General features: G+C 60.9%; 1 protein-coding gene across 6 annotated transcripts in view; it reads right to left on the bottom strand.

The window, feature by feature from the left end:
* NAV1 (neuron navigator 1) overlaps positions 1–19,921 on the bottom strand; it is a 191,854-nt gene that overhangs the window by 123,614 nt on the left and 48,319 nt on the right. For all 6 annotated transcript variants that reach the window (XM_044942578.2, XM_025285236.3, XM_044942574.2 and 3 more), the window contains exons 2-3: positions 12,831–13,576; positions 8,149–8,252 (exon numbers count right to left, since the gene is read on the bottom strand). In XM_044942578.2, the coding sequence (XP_044798513.2) occupies positions 8,149–8,252; positions 12,831–13,546 (820 nt within the window). In that variant the 5' untranslated portion in view covers positions 13,547–13,576. The remainder of the gene's footprint in view (positions 1–8,148; positions 8,253–12,830; positions 13,577–19,921) is intronic.

Raw genomic sequence — 19,921 nt, 5'->3', positions numbered from 1 at the left:
AAAGCAGCCGGTGGACGCAGTGATCCAGCATGGGAGCCCCAGCTGGCTCACACCTCCTCCAGGAAGCCCTCCCAGACTGACCCACTCGCTTCCTCCCATCCTCAGCTTTCCAGGGCCTGAGACATTTCTGTGGACTCTGCGGGGCCCTGGCTCAGCCTCCCTGGCCCGGGGGCTCCCTGAACTTTTGGGTTGGGGGTTTGCTCATGGGCTCAAGGTCACAGGTGGGGGCCCAGAAGAGAGGTTTGCCGTCTGCCTGTGTTGGGGAAGATGGGGCCCAGGAAACGGAACGTCGGGGGTAGAGCCGGGGCCGCGATCCCTTGTACCTCCGGCCCGGCGTCTCGGGGAGGACTGCTGGAGGATGGGTGCCCCTGTTCCTGGTAAAGCACCCATCCTGGGCCAGCACGCTGACGGTGGGGTGAGCCTGCCATCGTGTGATGTGGGGGCCGGGCCAGGGAGGCCCCAGGGCCCAGGGCTGAGGCGGGAGCCACCCTGGAGGGCCAGGCTCTCCTGGGCTGGGAAGGTGTAGGCCCCCACCTCAGGGGCTGGCTGCTCAGGGTATGCAGGCCTCCAGGATGGGGACCGTAGCCAAAGGGCTGCTGACCTGGGAGGGAAGGTGACTTGAGGCTGGGCTGCTGCCTCTGGCTCTGTCTGCCGAATGCTCGCCGGGTGTCCTGACCCCGGGGCCCTCCGCTCCTTGATGGGGGCGCCTGGCGTGCACAGCCAGACACCGGGGCTCCCCTCCTCCTCTGAGCAGACACCCAGGACCTCCGCATAAAGCCAGAACCCCACGACAGTGGGCAGAAGTGAGCAGCTCTGACTCAGTGACCCGATGGCCTCCCAGGGAAGGACTGTCCCCCTCGCCGACCCTGGTTATCGACCACCGTGGAGGGCAGTGCCAGCCAACAGGCAGACTCGGAGCTTGCCTCTGATGCTCTCCTACCCACCCTCTGGTCCAGGCTGAATCCCACCTATATCTGCCCTTCTTCCCAATGCCTTCTCGTATATGAATTCAACTCCAATTCACCCTTCAAGGCCCAGCCTCAGGGCCGCCTTCTCTGACTACATCCCACACTGATCTTGAACTTTTCTCTCTACCTGTTACAGTCAGGGGGCAAGTAGACAAATCCTGCCCAGTCATATCCAAGGCAGAGAGGTCCTTTCCCTCCAGCTAAATTGTAAGCCCATTATAGACTGTGTGTTGACGTCCCCCCAAATTCACAGACTGAAACTGATCCCCAGTGTGACGTGCTTGAAGATAGTACGTTTGGGTCATTAGGTCACAAGGGCGGGTCCCTTGTGTCTTATAAGTAGAGGCACCAGGGTGCTTGCTTCCTCTGAGCTGTGTGTGGACACAGCAAGAAGACGGTTGTCCCCAAGATGAGAGCTCCCACCAGGAACTGAAATGGCCAGCACCCTGACCTTGGACTTCCCAGCCTCCAGACCCATGAGAAATACACTTCTGCTGTTGAAGCTGCCTGGGCCGCCTGCGCCTCTCCTCCGTGGCGGTCAGCAAGGGCCGTGGGTGCCTGTGAGCCACGGGCCAGGGGTCTCACTGCCACTAGGCACCTGCTGTTGCCAGGGACCCCTGAGACACGTGGTGGGCACGTTCCGTCAAACCCTCCGAATCCGCCGCTGTCATTGTCTTTGTTTTACAGAGAAACACGCTTAACCAGGACCACCCTGCAGGCTGCTGCGGGGGGCAAGATTGGAACACAGGCTGGGCACTCACGTCTGCCCACCAGTTCTGCTGTTTTGGGGACTTACTGAACAACCGCATGTGATCCCAACAAGTGTGGAGCCCCGTAGCAGGAAACTCAGGGTCCTGGTGGGGTAGGAGGCCAGGGTCCCGCCGGGGGGTATGGGCATCAGGAAGGAGGCCCCACCCCTCCTACCTGTCCAGGTGCCCCCTGGGGCCTGGACGCCCATCCCGCCCGCCTAGGGTCTGCCAGATCCAGGCCGGCAGTCACACTTGGCCTGGCCTGCAGAACCCCGGGTTGGGGCGGGGTGGAGGTCTCCTCCTCCATGCCCAGCACCGAGGTCCCTTCATGGCTCAGCCGCAGGACCTCTGTCCTGGGGTCCTGGTCAATTCCGGGGGGCCTGGCAGCCCTAACCATCCAGGACCCTTGGGGGCTTCCCTATTCTCAAGTGCTGGGCGCCCTGGGTTCTCTTCAGGACTCGCTGTGTGGCCTTAAGAGAATGTCTACCTTCTCTGCACTTTGGCTGGTCAGGAAGAGGTCCACTGGGAGTGGGGGTGGGCTTCCAGCTGGAGAGGCGGGAAGAAGCACCTGATCCAGGACTCAGTCTGAAACTGGACTTGGTGAAGTCAGAGGCCAGCTCCCAGCTGACACAGAGACCAGGGTAAGAAGGTGATGTCTCCCAGGTAGGCTTGGCTTCTGTGTTGCCCATGGCAACCGTCCCCCACACACCTGCTGGGATGTGCATTGCATACTGGGCCCCAGAGGAGCTCCATGAGGCCCAGGTACAGCATCCTGAGACCAGGACCAGCCATCGGTTGTCATAGCAACTGCAGGCTGCAGGGGTGGGGCGGGGTGCGCTGGTGGCAGGAACTCCAGGTAGGAGATGGGGCAGGCGGCGTCTGCTGGCTGTGTGCGGTCGTGTGGGATGGAGACCCATGAACCACACGTGTGGGCGTGTCCTCTGTGACCCGCCCACTCAGGGCTGGCTATTCTAAGGCCACTGAACCACAACGCTCAGAAGAACCTCAAAGATGACTTTACTCAGTTTTCTGCTTTATGGTGGAACTGGTGCTCTTACACGGAACCCTATTACCTCGCTGTGGGCCACGAAACCCAAAAGCCAGATGAAGGAAACACCGGGCCAAACCCAGGTGGTCTGGCAGCCCTGTGATGACCTCACTGCCAACAGAGCAGAATCTGTAAGTCAGTGCTCACCAACTGGATACAGAAAGTCCATAAACCAACCGTCAGATGCCCAAGTTTTGTGCTGTGAACACGTTCATCTCTCTGAGAGACATATCGTAGGGTCCATCAGGTTCTGAAAGAGGTCCTTGATGCCAAAAAACTGAAGCCAGCCTCAACAGAAAGGAGAAGCCTCCACCGACCTGAGGTTCCTGAGGTTCCGGCTGAGCTAACAAGCCCGCCTCTTCCCATCTGGAGGGACACTCCCCTCCCATGCTTCTCAGGTGGCACCTCTGTGCTTTACCAGAGCTCTGTTAGGTTTTAAACGAGGTGTTAAATGTAACAGAATAGTGCAGTGGGGCTCCTATCTCAATGAATGGTGCAACCCCTTGGCACTGACAAACCGCCCTGCGAAAGCCCGGAATACCCACAGGAGAGGGGCCAGGGACTCGGCCTTCCCAAGTAAGCCTGATCTCATCCCAGATGCTTCCGTCCTGTACCCCCACCCTTTCAGCTCCGCGGAGGCCCAGCTTCCCAGGGAGGAAGCATGCGGCAAGCTCATGGGGTGCAGCTCCTGGCTGGACTATGGAACGGCTCCACCCTGGGGCCGAGCCCCTCCAGCTGGAGGTCCCTCCCACTGTGACCTCAATCCTTCTGTCCCCAGAGCCGGTTCTCGGGGCAGGGACAGCCCCAGGCCTGGGGTGGCCCTGCACCCGCCCGCCCTCTGCCCTGACGCTGCAGCCATCTTCAGCTCGCTCGGAAGCTCCTGGACGCACCTCTGGAGACCCAGGAAGGCAGAGTTTGGATTCCTCTTGCTCCTTGAAGGATGAGCAGGGAATGAATGTTACGACCCGGGGTGGTTCTCAGCCCTTAACCCTCCTGGTCACTGTGTCCAGATCCCCTCACTCTCCATGGCGTCTCCCAGAGCTCCTTCTGGGTGGGCTGCAGGCTGTCTTCTCGTGGGGAGTCTCTCAGCGGGGACCCTAATCCTTTCATGGGGGGTGGGGAGCTGTGGGCAGCAGATGCTCTATACCCGTTTCTGCCCATTCAGTGGTGCCCAGGGAGGGACTGAAGCCTTGCCCGTCGTTGGCTGGGAGGGCTCTTTATCAGCCCGGCCTCCCCAGAAGCTGGGAAGAGGACCTGCCTATCTTTGCTGGGGTGCGGGAGGGGCGGGAGGGGCAAAGCCCTGTGAAGCTCAGTCTTCAGGACAACCCCGGAGGCGAGGTCTTTTCGCCAGTCACATAAGGATGGATGGTGGTGAGGATCTACCAAACAGCCCCCACCCCAGCTGGGATTCCTATCTGTCCCCCTGCTCCCTGGAAAACTGTCCCAAGGTTGGACAGAGCAGTCTGGTCTGGAGAGACCGCAAGTGACCTGGCCCACCTCCCCTCAGTAAGCACCCTCACCCTTGAGATCCATCCACAGCCTGCAGAGGAATGAGCGCCAATTCATCTGAGGCCAGAGGTTGGATCTCAAAGCCATGCTGGGAGGAGCTGAGTCCAGGACGGGCAGGCACAGAACACAGGGACCAGGCTGCAGCCTCCAGAAAGACCACGGTGGGCAGTGAGCACCTTCCCTCCCACCATCCTTCCCCACACTGAAGACGGCCGCTGCTCGTGTTCTCAGGGGGCTTCCCAAAACCAGAGCCCTGCCCTTGCTTGCTGGGATGTTCACACACTCCAGAGCTGGGGCTTCACCACGGGGCCTAAGTGCAGCTCATGTGCAGTTGCACAGGCTGAGCACTGCACAGCTCCGTGGCCACAGAAGCCCCACAGGGCAAAGTCTGTGCCTGCTTTGTCCCTGGATGTGAACACTGCACAGCTCCGTGGCCACAGAGGCCCCACAGGGCAATGTTTGTGCCTGTTTTGTCCCCGGATGTACCCAAGTGTCTAGAGCAGAGCCTGACATGTACTCGGTGCTGAATAAAAATTGGTTCACTGAGTATAACTCTCTGGAGGTGGATAACACAGGGCCCCGTGCTCTTGGCCAGAACAGGAAACCGGGAAGCCAGGCCGTGCCTACTCCGTACTCATGGGTGCAAACACCTGAGAACCCCTGATGTCCCTTCTAGAGTGGGAGTGGTCTGGGGGCCCGAGCTGCCCGGCCTCTGCTGAATCTGACCCTCCACTAAAATGGGCTGAACCCCCTGCCTGGAGACAAGTCCCATCCCAGAATCCCCAGGTTCCTCCCTCTCCCCAAAGAAACTGAGTCCAGACCCCTCGGGTTTTCGGTCCCTCCTCCCCGCCGGCTTCCTCAGTGACCTCACTGCTCCAGCCTCTCCCTCCCTAACCCTCCCCAAGCCAGGCTCCACCTCACTGGCCGTCTCAGAGCTGTCCAGCCTCCCGGGGTGCCCAGGACCTGGAACGTCCCCCACAACTCTGCAGTGAGGTCACGGCTGGGACGGCCTAGAGCGTGACCTCTGAAGGCTGGGCTCCAATCCTGGCTGGACCACCTTGGGATGTCCCAACCTCCTGCCCCACCACCTGGAAGGTGGGCACCTTAGGAGCACACCCCCCCCACCCCTAGTCTGCCCCACCAAGCCGAAGCAGCAGGTCAGCACGCGCTGAGCGGCTCTGTGTGCTGGGCAAAGCTTCTCAGGGCTTCGCCTGTGCAGGTGCTTTTTAGCCCCATGAAGCCCTCGGAAGCAGGCGCGGGTGTCATCACGGAGGCACAGGGAGGCCAGGAACCAGCCCAAGGCTGCACAGCCAGTGAAGGCAAGGCCGCGATGCCCAGCGGGGCCCTGGGTCCCCACCTCCACATCCCTCCGGCCCCATGGAAGCCCTGCCCCTGAGACCACAGCCCACACTGCCTGCCTGGAGCATGGGCTGTGCTTCCCGTCGATTGTCTGTGCATCCTCTCTTCACAGATGGCTGGGACACACGCCCGGCCTCAAAGTCCCCAGAGGGTGGGAAGGCGGGTGGGAAGCGGGGTTAGCCTAGTGCAAACAAAACAGGCTTGGGATGCAGAGCCAGTGGCATTCGGGCTGGGCTGGGGCCGGGGCCGGGGGGTGGGGGGACTGTCCCACCAGCGGAGGTGAGGAAAGCCCAGCTGAGCCCGGCACACGAGCAGGCGGGGCCCAGACTCCAGTCCCGGACAGCCCTTGCTGTGCATCCTCAGACAAGCTCTTTGCAGAACCTCTCTGAGCCCCCTGCCTGCAGCAGGGCAGCAGGCCCACGGCGAAGCCTGTGTCACGTGCTTACGAGGGGCTCCGTGGGCAGCGCCTGGTGCTGTGCCCTGCACAGAGGAGATGCCCAGGAAGCAGCAGCTGTCACCAGCATTTGGCCCTCCCGCGGTCTGGGGAGTTGAAGCAGCAGTCCTGGTCTCAGCTCAGCTGCTCGTGAACCACAGACGCCACTTTGAGCAGGTTACCCTCCCTCCCTGAGCCTCTCTTCCTGGAGAAAATGAGATCACATTTGGGTGAGGCTACCGTCCGTTAGGGTAGCCTCATTGTCCGTAAGGGCTTCCCAGATAGCGCTAGTGCTAAAGAACCTGCCTGCCAATGCAGGAGATGTAAAGAGATGTGGGTTCGATCCCTGTGTGGGGAAGATCCCCTGGAGAGGAAATGGCAACCCACTCTAGTATTCTTCCCTGGAGAATCCCATGGACAGAGGAGCCTGGCAGGACACAGTCCATGGACTCGCAAAGAGTCGGACACGACAGAAGTGACTTAGCATGCATACACCATCTGTTAGGGCTGTGACCCTCAGCGCCCTTGAGCCCAAGGCCTCTGCAGCCTGGAGACCCAGAGCCGGCCAGAGGATCCTGGGAGAGTCGGTGGAGGGTGGCACGTGGCTGCCTGGGAGCCCCAAGGCGGTGTTCCAGCCCCTCCTGCCCTGGGAGGAAGCACCAGATCTGGGGTTTTCTCTCCTAAATCCACAAGGTGTGAACAACTGAGTGTGGCTTAAAGATGGAGTCAGCTCAACAAGAGAGGGAGGAGAAATGCAAATCAGCCTCAAGGGAGAGGCCGGCGGGCAGAGGCTCGTGCCCCAGTGACACGAGGACGCACAGCGGGGGGATGAGAGCAGACCCTGCCACTCCCTGCCCGCTCAGTACCTGCACACGCATGAAGTGGAAGTAATCACCTGTGCTGATCTTGGGGTGACCCTCCTGGTCCTCTGCCACGTGGCCTCATATGCGGGCGCTGGGGACCCCAGCCCCGGCTTCCCAAAGTAAGATCCAATGGAGACTCAGGCAATGTCCGCGTGACAGCAACAAAGGGGCGTGTCAGCAGATGGGACCAGCGCCGGATCTCCCTGGCACAACCGGTGGTGTGCGGAGGGCCGGGGCACTGGCATGGACACCCCCACACTGCCCGGGGCACACGTGGAAGGAGCAGCTGGCGGTCGACCCACTTGGGACAAACAAAGGAAGCGCCCAGCACCCTGCTTGGCGGCACGTCGTCATGGAAAGCGTCTCCCTGCTGCACAGAGCGGCCTGATGGTTTGTTGGTTGAACAAGAGCAGTGACGAGTGAGTGCGGCCCTACGAACTCCCTTCCCTTCCTCTCATCTCCGTTTCTTCAGGCTCAGAGTACAGGCCCCTCACAAAGCATAAGCAGGCCCCAAATCTCTGCCCATCCCACCCATCAAAGAGCCTGGGGTGTCCTTGGCCGAGGTGGACACTGACCGCAAGGCGGAGAGACTTGCCCGCTGCCCAGGAGGCTTGCAGGAGGTGGGGGGCTCTCTTCCTTTGTGAAGGGGAGTCTTCTCTTTGTGAAGCCCACCTCGCAAAGCTGCCCTGCACCTCGTACCGTGGAGAACCCCGCCTGCCCTCCACCAGACACGGCAGCTCGAGCTGGTGAGGGGCCTTCTGGCCGAGCAGCCTGGGGCTCCCAGATGTAGCCAGGGAGTCCTCTCCCCACTCCTGGGCTGGCGATGCCACGCCCTGGCTGTGTGGCACAAGCATGAGGAAGCCATTACACTGGCAGCTCTGACGTAGACACAGTCCGCACGGTCTCCCGGTCACCGCGTCCTAACGCCCAAGGGCCTCTGGGGCCAGGGAGCGGGGCTTCTCTAGTCCCCGCTGCACTCTGACCTCTCGCCCCTAGAGGGAGCCCGGCCCCCGGAAGGAGCCCCGCCCCTGGAGGGAGCCCCGCCCCCGGAAGGAGCCCCGCCCCTGGAGGGAGCCCCGCCCCCGGAAGGAGCCCCGCCCCCGGAAGGAGCCCCGCCCCTGGAGGGAGCCCCGCCCCCGGAAGGAGCCCCGCCCCTGGAGGGAGCCCCGCCCCCGGAAGGAGCCCCGCCCCAGAGGGAGCCCCGCCCCGGAGCACTTACCCAGGCTCGAGAGTTTCTCCTCAGCGCCCCCAGGGGGGCTGGAGTAGCCGTCAGAGGCCCAGCTGCCCTGCCTGAGGGGCCCCGGCTCCGGGTCGGCCTGGACCCTGCAGGACAGAGAACGGGGTCACTCACGGCCACTTGCGCTGGCCTCCAGCGTCTCCCCTCGGAGCTCGGGCCTTCCCTTTTGCTGTGCCCCGCCCAGGGCTGGGACCCCCGATGGGCATATACGCCCCCGGGGTGGGCAGCAGGCCTTTTTGCCAGAGTTACTTAGGCCAGGGGCACCTGAGGGCAGGGGCCCGCCTGACGCCAGTCACCCTTCAGAGTCCCCGAGTCCCTGGACCGTGAATAACCCCGGGGCAGAGGGACTCCGAGTAACCCTGGCCTGGGGGCCTGTGTCCTGCCAGGTCCCTGCCCCCGGGCTGCCCTGTGCACCCGCGGGAGGGCTGCGCCCTGAGCTGGAGGCCGCTGACCCCTCCCGAGAGCTCAGGGGTGAGGAGGATGGAGCAGGGGGTGGGGGGACCCAGCTGGGTCTCTGTGACCCCCGAGGGCGCAGTCTTCTCTGGGCCCATCCTGGAGGCAGGGAGGAAGGGCGGGTCTCCAAGCACCAGCTAGCACAACCCCCGGTACGGTCCTGCCGGGAACAAAGGCTCCGAGAGCTTTTATTAAAGGCAATTACCCGCCTCTCCCAGCCGCCCCCTGCCCGGCAGTGTCTCCAGCTAAATGGGCCCTTTGGCAGCTTGAGGGGCTGGCAGGGCGTATGAGCAGAAGGAAAAACCGATGGCTGGCCTGGGCCGTGGGACGGGGGCTGCCTCCCCCTCCAGGCTTGACCGTTCCCAGCTCTGGGGTGGCCGGAGTGGGTCAGAGACCTGAGGGACCTCCTCTCTCCCCGCCTCACTGGGTCCGGGGCCAAGGAGATGCCCTCCAGGCCCAGACCCGCCTGAGAGTCCAGGGCTGTGGGGGCGTTTGCTGGCCGGCAAACTCCCGCAGGCGACCCGGCCCTCAAGGGTCTGCAGGCCCCACACGGGGGACAGGGCGGGCTCAGAGGGAGCAGGGGGGCCCAACCTTGCTGGGAGCAGTTACCGTGTGCTGCTGGCGGTGAGATGTCTATGCAACAATGAGCTTAAACCTGGCTTTTTCCAGAGGGGGCGCAGCCTACCGGTGAGAAGGCAGTGGGACATTACTAGGCGAGGGATGAGGACCACCACACACACACACACACACACACACACCACACCACACACACCCACACACATCACACATACCACACACACACACCACACCACACCACCCACACACACACACACACCACACATCACATACACCACACTTACACACACATACATACAGCCCACACATACACCCACACACACACACACACACCACACATCACACATACACACACACACCACACCACACGTCACATACACCACACTTACACACACACATACATACACACACACACCACACCACCCACACACACCCACACACATCACACATACCACACACACACACCCACACACACACACACACCACACCACACCACACACACCCACACACATCACACATCACATACACCACACTTACACACACATACATACAGCCCCACACATACACCACACACACACCACACACGCACACCACACAACACACCACACACACAGCACAGACACACCATACACAGACACACACACAACACACACACACAAACCACACACACACACACACTCCACAGACACACCACAGACACACCACACACACACACCACACCCCCCCACACACCACACATCACATACACCACACATCACACACACACACACCACAAAACATCACACACACCCACACACATCACACATACCACACACACACACCACACATCACATACACCACACTTACACACACACATACATACACACACACACCACACCACCCACACACACCCACACACATCACACATACCACACACACACACCCACACACACACACACACACCACACATCACATACACCACACTTACACACACATACATACAGCCCCACACATACACCACACACACCACACACACACCCACACACATCACACATACCACACACACACACCACACCACACCACCCACACACACACACACACCACACATCACATACACCACACTTACACACACACATACATACACCCCCACACATACACCACACACACGCACACACACACAGAGCACAGACACACCATACACAGACACACACACACCACACACACACACCCAACACAGCTGAGCACCCCGACCCAGCGGGCAGGGGCCAGGGCAGTGAATAGGAGTACCTGGCTGTTACACCGATTGTCACTGTTCTTGTGAGCAAGGGCGAGAGGGGGCGCACGGGGCAGGGCGCCCACCCCAGGCAGTGGGGCTGGGCAGCCTCAGTGCTCTGACTTCAGGAGCGGCACCCTTTCACCTCCTCCACCCTACACAGCCAGGCCCTGCATCCCCCAGTGATCCCAGCTGGAATGGATGGCACCGTCTATGCGGGACATTGGTTGGAAGTTGAACCCGAGAAAAGAAAACCCATGCCTCACCCTCGAGACACTATCGCACCCTCCTAAACCCTCACCCTAACCCTCAGCCTCAGGCCTGGGCTCTTTGTGGAACAGAGAAGGGTGAGGACAGGGACGCGGGAAGCAGATGAGCAGGACTAGAGTTTGCAGAGCAGACAGAGGCGTCTCTGCCGTGTCTGTCCTGCGTGTCTGGGGTGGCTGCCCGGGCTGTGGGGAAAGGACATCTCCCAAGGAGGCAGGAGGAAACACTGCCGCTTCATTCCCTGGAGGAGCAGGAGGGGCCTGGGGTCAGGGAAGCTGAGCCCTCTGAGACCAGGCAGGCTGAAGCTGTGCAGAGGCCAGCTGCGGGGCGTGGGGAGGTCTCTGTGGAAGCTGTGTCTGTGACCCCTGGGCGCAGGCGCAGACACGCCCTCGAGGCACAGCCCACACTGCCCAGGAGGGGCCTGCGGCCCGCATAGCCCGTGGGGCGTCCTCGGTCCCAGGCTGCCTTTTGAACCACAACCCTCCTAATGCTAACGCCAACACAGGCCTGAAACGGTCTGAGAGGTGGGACGTGAAGATCCCTGCTGAGGCGTCAGGACACAATGGTGTCCTAAGCGGAGGAAAATGTCTGTTTAGTTCTGACGGAGATGTTCAGAGGAAAAAGAGCTGGCCTCTTTGGAAAATGTCAGATTCCACATCTGCCAGGAGGTCTGAAGGGTAGATAATGTAAAATCTGGAACCGTGGAGTCAGAGACACGTTTCCCCAAAGATGGATTGGTGCGAAGCCAGTCTGGGAGGAGACACAGGCCCCAGAGTCACAGGGAAGCAGCTCACAGGCAGGGACCAGTCCCAGAACGGGCCCTGACCACTTTGAGAATCAAGTCCAGAAGCTCACGGGGGCGGGGGGGCACGCGGGCCACGCTGGGGTGCCCCCAGGGGCGGGGTCCCCATGGGACACTTGCTGGGTGGATAATCTGAGCCTCTTCGGTTGCTGGAAAGTTCTTGCTAACTTGTAGACACTGTGACACGGACTTAGCGCTTTGGAGCCGCACCAGGTGCGTCTAATTCATCACACACACGACAAGCCTGCACGTTCTTCAGAGCAGCCCTCGCTCGCCTCGCCACCCTTCTCCAGGGCAGACTGCTTCCTCGCCGGCACACCCTTCAGGGCCTCTTTGGGTCCCTCACCGCCCTGGCAGGCTTCCTCTCAGTGTGCTTTCCTTGCACCAATGCCCTTTTAGACCGTGGAGTCCGTAACTGAGTGCAGCGCCCTGCAGAAGGCTGGGCATGAGGTGAGAGGGGCGTACCCCTGTCCCGGCCCATGTCTGTTACGTGGAGCAGGGGCGCCCAAGACTTTCCAGGGGTCAAGCCACACTTCTGGCTTCACGTGAATGTGCGCTCTCCTCCTCCAACCCAGCTGCTCCCACCCGGGGGACCCAGCATCCAGGGGGCTTCTCGACCCAAACTGGGGGAGAGCTCGTCCTGGAATCAGCCCAGAGGAAAACCCCAGGAAGTCCGCTTAGTCAGGGAAAGCACTTCATTTGCATTCAAGCATCTCGAAACTGTGCCACACTTGGTAATCAGAACTCTGCTTATTTAATAGTGGCCGTTTCAGACAAGAGGTATATGTTTTTGTTAAGGAAGGACAGACGACGGAAGCACGTCTCTGAGCTTCACTTGCAGCGTCTGAAGAGGGCCGGCAGCTTGGCTTGTTGGCTGTGCTGGGGTGAAGGGTGGCTCGGCCCCCACTGAAGGTGCCAACCACATCAGAAGCTGGCCCCCCAGGGATGCACATGGGCAGCTTGGGAAGCGTAGAGAGCGGGCAGCCTGGGGGCTCCTGGGGGTCTGCGGGGATTTCACGACCATGGAGGGAAGGCCTTGCTCAGCGGTGACTGGCCCAGGTGAATTGGGTCAGGCTGTAGCTGGCTGCATGAGCCGTGTGACACCCTGACACCTGTCCTTGAAGAAGTGAGCATGCTGGGGGCACCCCTCTGGGCCTGTGTCTCGTGGCGTGCTCAGAGTTGGGTCTGGGCGCCCCCTTAGGGTCCCACCCCCACCCCCACGCTCCCCTCCACCTTCCGTTCTCTCCACCAGCCCCTCCCCTCCATGGGCCCCCGAGTCCAGGCTCCATCCCCGCGCCGCCCCCCGCAGCTTACCTGTACTGGAAAGGGGCCACGGTGGCCGTGACGGGCTGGCCATGCGTGTGGGCTGAGCCAAAGCTGACGGCCCCCGGGGCCGGGCGTGGGCTCTGCACAGGGCTGCAGGACGGGGAGGGAGGCCCCGAAGCCACCTGTGGTTCAGGCTCCAAAGGCCCGGGCATCCCGGAACTTGTGCCGGGAACGTCTCTCTGGTCTTTCCCTGGGTGGTTGGACGGCTTTTGAGCTTCAGGAGTCCCCGGTATCTGAGTGTCTCCATGGGAGCTGGCCCAGGAGGGGCTCCTGCTGCGGGTCTGGCGGGTCACAGTCCCCTCCTGGGCCCCCCTCTTCTGCCCCGGGGTGCCCCGTGTCTCTCCAGCTCTTCTTGACCTGGCCCGGCTGGCCAGGGCCGCCTTGGGGGCTGTGCGGGGGCTGCTCCAGGGGGAGCCAGTGGGAGCTCTTGCCCCCTCAGACAGCTCTCTTGGTGCCCCCGTGGCCTTGGGGGAGCCTCTCCCCCAGGGGGCCTTAGGGGACGAGCCCCTGGAAGGGCCGCCGGCCTTGCCCAGTCTTGGGGAGACTGCCCGCTGGGGGCTCAGGGCCAGGCCGGCCTGGCGCGGCCACAGCTGGGGTGATGCCACTGGGGTCTGGGTCCTGCTCTGCGAGGCAGCGCGGGGCACGGGGATGGCGGAGGTGTGCTGGGGGCGGCCTGCGGTGCTCAGGCTGGCTGTCCTGTCCATGGCCGGCGGGCCTGCGGCAGGGCTACTGAGCTGTGGAGAGAGGACGGGAGACCGTTAGGCCCTGTCCTGGGGGCACCGGCGCCCCTCAGTCGTGTCCTGGCTGCCCACCCGGCTCAGGGAGGACCCTCTGCCTCTTGCAAACTCAGGAGAAAGTGCCGTGCACTGAGGTGTGCTGTGCGATCGGGTGGTTTACGCTTGTCCCGGCGCCTGTCCCCAGACGGGGCAGGCACCACCCGCCTCAGTCTCTTCTCGAGTCCAGAATGCTCTGCCCCCGGGGAACCAACTCCCTGCCCCCGGCTGGCTCCTGCTGCGGCCTCTCTGCCTGACACCCACCTTCCCTTGGACATGGCCGTGGGGCGTCAGCTCCAGGTTTCACTGGCCCGCTGGCAGGCAGCCCTGCGGTCACAGCCCGCCCGCACCTGTCCTGGCCAGGCTCCCGCCGCCCGGCTTGCACCTGCCTGGCATCACTGCCCTTCTCCTGGCTCCTTCCTGCTGTGCCCACCCATGTGTCCCTGGAGACATGGGCACCCAGCCCACAGCCTTCTCTAGCCCTTTCCCTACCCACCTCCTGCCCCAGGCAACCGTTGCTCCGCCCACTCCTCTGGCCTCAGAGACGAGGGTCCCACCCTGAGATAAAGGCGGAGCCCTCTAGGCAGCCCCTGCCACCAGCACCTGTCCTTCTGTCCTGGACCCCGATCTGTGAGTCACCCCCTCTCTCCCGTATCCTCCCCAGCATGCTAATGAATGAATTAATAGATCAATTAATCACTTTCATTTCAAAGGAAATTTGAAGTCAGCTATGAAGACACACAGTCAACTTCAGAGGAAAGGCTCTGTGTAGAAAGTGAATCACGCAACAATTAGCAGAACCCAGTTGTGGGAAAAGCCTTTACAGCATCGCACTGAAGGCAGGGATCCTGAAGGAAGACGCTGAGAGGTTGGAGCGTGCAGAATTAAAGTCCCTGGGGGACAGGAAAGCACTTGCCCAGGTTCAGGTCACCAGTATACTGCAAGCACACTCGCCACCCGGTGAGGCCCAGGGGGCTTTACCACATGGATCAAGAGCAACACCCCCTGGAAGCAGCGGCCAAAGGCTCGAACAAGACGTTCATGAAGGCATACGGTTAGCTGGAACACAGCAAAAACCAAGGGCTTCATGAGAATCGAAGAGACGCAATTAAGTCAGTTAATATCGGCTACTATCAAGGTTACTATCTCCTGGAAAATTGTGATTTCTAGTCGTGGTATGAGGGCAGGGCCCTGGCACACGGCCATGGGAATGGCCCCAGACGCAAAAATGTGTCCTGGGGATGATCACAGATGCGGCCTGAGCTGCTGAACTTGGCCTCGGGCACAGGGCTGAGCCACACCCTGACCAGCAGAGGCAACGGGCTGACCACCCCTGAGCAGGGCCCCGGACCACTGAGCACCGCAGCCACGGCTCAGACCTCAGCGTCCGAGGTTCAGTCCCGCACAGGCAGGCCCAGCGCCACGTGGCTTGTGCCAAGACACAGTGGGGAGACAGCAGGGCCTGGTGCCCCCACTCATGCCCCATACTCTCCTCCTCGAGGGACCCGAGACTGGGCAGGGGGTTCCCAGGGCTGAGGACAGGCCTGCGATAAGGGTTTACTAAACGTTTCCCTTTCCTGGCCAGCCTCTAAACTCTGTCAGCCTGTCAGGACAGAGGTGACCGGAGACCTGAGCTGTGGGCAGGCTGCGGGACAGGATCTCGGGCCACCCCCACCCCCTTGGCCTCCATACCCGGCTTTGGGCTCCAGCAAACCAGACGGAACAGTCAACTGAGTCTGGCCCCAGCGGAGAAGGCTGTGCCCCGCTCAGAGGACATGTGGTCCCCACTGGGGGGCTGTTTCCCTGGCCTCTGAGAGAGAGGCCCCTGAGCACAGCTGCCCCGAGCCGCAGCTGAGGGTGTGTGTATGTTGGGGTGGCGCGTCCCACTGACCTGGTCCCCACAGACGGCTCTACTGACAGGACCCTTGGCTCCTTTTCAACCAATCAGCCAAAAGAAATGACTTTGTGCCAGTGAAAATCCATGACTTAAAACTGCCCCACCAATCTGGGGGGCAGAGGCACTGAGCCAGCGGGGGCCCATGCACTCGCAGCCCCACTCAGCACTTGCAGCCCCGCGCCAAGACCCCATGGGGAGGCTCCCAGCAGCGGCAGCCCCGCAGATGGGTGCCGGGAGTCTGAGTCAAGAGGCTGCAGGTGCCAGGCCCTGGGAGGGGCCCATGACTGACTGCCCTGCTTCACCCTATCCCTCCTCCCTCCTGCGTCATGCCCTCTGTGTCGGTTGGTTGCCAGAGGCCTGCCTTCCAGAGGGGTTGCACAGCAGATGTGAGAGGAGCCTGGGGGAGGCACGCCCAAGGCCCCTGGGAACTGGAGCTGCACAGTCCCATGCCCGCCCCAGCCACGAGCTGGCCCACCACGGTCCCGGCCAACCTCCCCCTCCCACTCTGCTCTCAGCCCCAGGCCCAGGGCTGCCTGTCCAGTCAGGCGGATGCAGGCGACGTCACCCAATACGCCCACTTACTGCTCCAGGCCCCGAGGTCCAGGGCCACCAGGCTGGGGCAGGCGGGGTCTGGGGGACTCCGGGCCTCTCTGAAAGCCCACCACTGGAGACCCTGCACCTGCAGTGTGGGCTGGTACCTGGTGTGAACACCAGCGACACCGAGGCCTTTGGAGGGGCGGGACACAAACCCCCCAGGGAGACCCCCTGTGAGGTGCCGTCAGGCCTCCTGCCAAGGCACGAGGCCTTGGGCCGGTTACCCAAGCAGAAACCTCGAGGGGAGAGCGAAGGCAGGTGTGGGGTGTTGGTGGCGGCCCAGGATTAGCCCTGTGCCCGGACTCCAGTGCTGTTCATGCACAGGCCTCAGCAGTGCCATCTGGGAGGTGGGGCGAAGTCGGGGGTGGGGAGTCAGGCTCCGGGCCGCTGTCCTCCAGAGTAGTCGGGGCGGGGGGGCACCGGCCACCCTGTGCAGAGCATGTCCTAGTCCCCCTCTGGGCCACACTGACCATGCTCCGGTCACTCCTGCTGATGATGCCCCCACGTCGAGACCACCCCCTTCCCAGCAGCAGCACATCCGTGCAGGAGTCACACACAAAGGAGGGGCCAGGGCTGCAGGAGAGGTTCCCCTCCTCCATGGATCCCCCCAACCCGGTCTCACAGGACGGCCCCAGAGCCGTGAGGTTCCCAGAGCTCGGCGCCCCAGGGCCCACCAGGCCCAGCAGGCTGGCCAGCGAGCTTGCAGGAGACCCGCGTTGGTGGGAGCAGGGGGACCCCCTCTTCCTGTCTCACTACTTGGGGGCAGACCCTGGAGAAGCCGCCACCGCCCTGCCCAGGCCCAGGCCCCCGCCACTGTCCACTCCTCCTGGCACAGGGGCTCCAGGCAGGGTCCCCCCAAGACGGCTAGCTCAGGAGCTGGACCAGGGCTGCCCAACCAGCAGAGCAGAGGCTCCCAGGCCAGCCGAGGGCGCGGATGGAGAGCAGGCGGGTGCGCTTTCGCACTCTCAGATCAGAAACCCACAGCCACACAGATCACAGATCACTCATCCTGGGCAACAGCTTGAACTTCTAATAACTGTTTTGGAGTGTTGTTCAGGGTCTGGTTCTGCTATTTATAAACTGTGTGGCTTTGGGAAAGTCACTTAAATTCTCCAAACTTTGGTTGTTTCATCTGAAAAATGGCAGGGGCAGGGGGGTGAGGGGTAGGGACCGACATCACTGAGCTGCTATAAAAATGAAATGAGATAATGTGTGTCTTAGCACATTCTGGCTGCTTTCATGGCATATCATAGATGGGGGTAGGGTGGTGGAGTGGGTGGGGCTTATTCCTCATGGTTCTGGAGGCTGGAAGTTCAAGGTTAAGGAGCCAGCAGATCGGGCAACTGGTGGGGCCTTTGTTTCCAGTTCATGGACAGCATCTTCTCACTATGTCCTCGTATGGAGGTTGGGGTGAGGGGGCTCTTGGGGGTCTCTTTCTGGGGACACTGATCCCATTCATGACCTAACCATGTACCAAGGACTCCAGCTCTTCCCACCATCACTTGAGGCTAGGATTTCAACATAAGAACTTGGGGACATAAGCATTCAGTCTAAAGCAGAATGAAAAATACTTCATGTGGTAGCCCGAGGGGAGTGCTTTTAAAAGGTTAGTTCTTATAACAAAAGTAACATGCTCATTAGAAAAAACTTGGAAAAACCTACAAAAATACAAAGAGGAAAATGTCTATCCCCTACAGGCCTTCTGCTGTTGTTCAGCGGCTCAGTCCTATCCAACTCTTTGCAGCCCCATGGACTGCAGCACACCAGGCTTCCCTGCCCATTCCTGTCTCTATGTACCTTACCAGCAGACACTGGCCTTCTTACATGTCTTGATTTCTTCCAGGCTCCTTACAATTCATGCTTATACCCATAGACATCGTAAAATTGTGATGATACTATACATACATTTTACATCTTTTCACTTACTATGTAGTAAGCATTTTTACTTTCCATTTAAAAACCTTCAGACATTTTCAGAAACATTGTTGTGAATCACTGATAAACTTCTGTGACTGCATTAGACAAAACTGGCTCATCACCCACTGTCACTAACCATTTGGAGGTTTCCAGTTTCCTACCATTTTGTGTAAGGCTGTGATGAACACCCAGGCCAGCTCTGCTGGGGCCTCGGATGATGGCTTCCGGCTGCACTTCTGGAAAGGGGATTACCAGGTCCAAGGTGGGGTCACAGGAGAACTCATTCACACGCTGCAGACGCTGTTCTGAAAGCCACATCCAGCCTGTCTCCCCAGTCTGACTCTCAGCACCCTTCCCCCAGCTCCTGGTGCAACCGTGGTCGGGGGGTGGGTGCAGCCTCTGTGGGGGGCCTGGAGCTTCAACCACGTTCAGGTAGTCAGGCCAAGCAGGGGGGCAGAGCTGGAGGCAAAAACGTGGGGGCAGACCGTGTGGGCAGTCTGCTCTGCCTGCCCCCTGAACACTGCTGGGCCTCGGGGGTTTGGGTCTGAGGCTGGGAGGCGCCTTCCTCCCTTGGGGAGTACCAGCGACTGGGCCCTCTGGTGCGCTGGGGGCGGGGGTGGGGAGAGCGCTGAGGGCGGGCCCGCAGGCAGCATGGCAGGCGGGGCAGGCCTGCTCTCCCCAGGGTCTGGTCCGCTGCTCCTTGGTGCCCTGTCCGGCCCAGGCCCACCCCCCTTTCTTTTCAGTCCCTCCCCTTTCTGAGATTGCCCTCCAACTTCTCATCTGGGTGGTTTTCGAGCTGAGCCCCACGGTAACCACCTGTCAGGCCCTTGGATGGGCAGGTGGAGAAGCCAGGGCGAGCTCCAGGCCGGGGGCCCAGGCTTCCTAACTTCCTCCCCACACCACTCTCTCCCTCAAGCAGCGATTGAAAAATCCTCCATCATCCGCTGCCTTCTGCAATGCCCACAGAAAGGTGCTCACGGGCCCCGCCCCACTCCACGTAAACGAATGCCCGTGACTCTCCTCCTGGGACCCTGAGGGAACGAACGTCCCCGAGGAGACCCTCCAGCCGCACACGCTGACATCGGCCTCATGACTTGTCATCTCCTAGGTTCTGGTCCAGGCTGTTTGTGACCTCTCTGGGGACCCTGAGAGCAAGCAAGTGACCACTGCGTGGATGTCCCAGAACACAAGGTCTCACCACCTCCTCCAACCACCACCTAACTTCTTGTTCTCTTTCTTTTGGCAATACTTGTTGTCATGGAGATTCTAACGCAATGTAGGAAGCTTGTTACTTGGCAACGAGATGCTGGAGGTACAGGATTGGCTGCTGAGGTCTGAAGGAGCAGCAAGGATGCTGAGGGAAGGTGGGGAGTTGAGAAACACCCTGGGGGAGCACCAGGCACAGGGAGGGGAGCAGACGAAGGACCAGGTGACAAGGAAGAGAGAACATGGAACATTCCGGGGCTGGGCCATGCTGTGTGCTTGCTCTGATGCCCTCAGTAAAAGCAAGACAAAACAAACACACAGTAATGTATTTTCATAGCTGTATTTACACTGCGGCAGGATGGATGGGGATTTCAACAAAGAGAAGGTCCTAAGTATCAGAGCGGGGAAATGCCGCAGGAAGGCTCTGTGGTGTAGCGGAAAGGGCAGGGCTTGCGGTCGAAAACTTGGATGTGAAGCTCAACCCCACCCATTCCTCTGCATGTGATGCCATCAAAAGACTGAAGCCTCTGAGCTTCAGTTTCCTCATCTGTGAAATGGAAACAGCAGCCTGACCTCCAGGGCCAGCTTGATGAGCGCTGACCAGCGGGAGTGGGCGCGTGGGCAGTGGTCTCACACGTGGCTTCTGCAGGGGCCTTTTGTGACCAACTGCTCCTTGTTATCTTAATCACTAG

The sequence above is a fragment of the Bubalus bubalis genome, chromosome 5 (genome assembly GCF_019923935.1).
Source record: "Bubalus bubalis isolate 160015118507 breed Murrah chromosome 5, NDDB_SH_1, whole genome shotgun sequence".
Lineage (NCBI taxonomy): Eukaryota > Metazoa > Chordata > Mammalia > Artiodactyla > Bovidae > Bubalus > Bubalus bubalis.
This window is presented reverse-complemented; position numbering and strand designations above follow the sequence as displayed.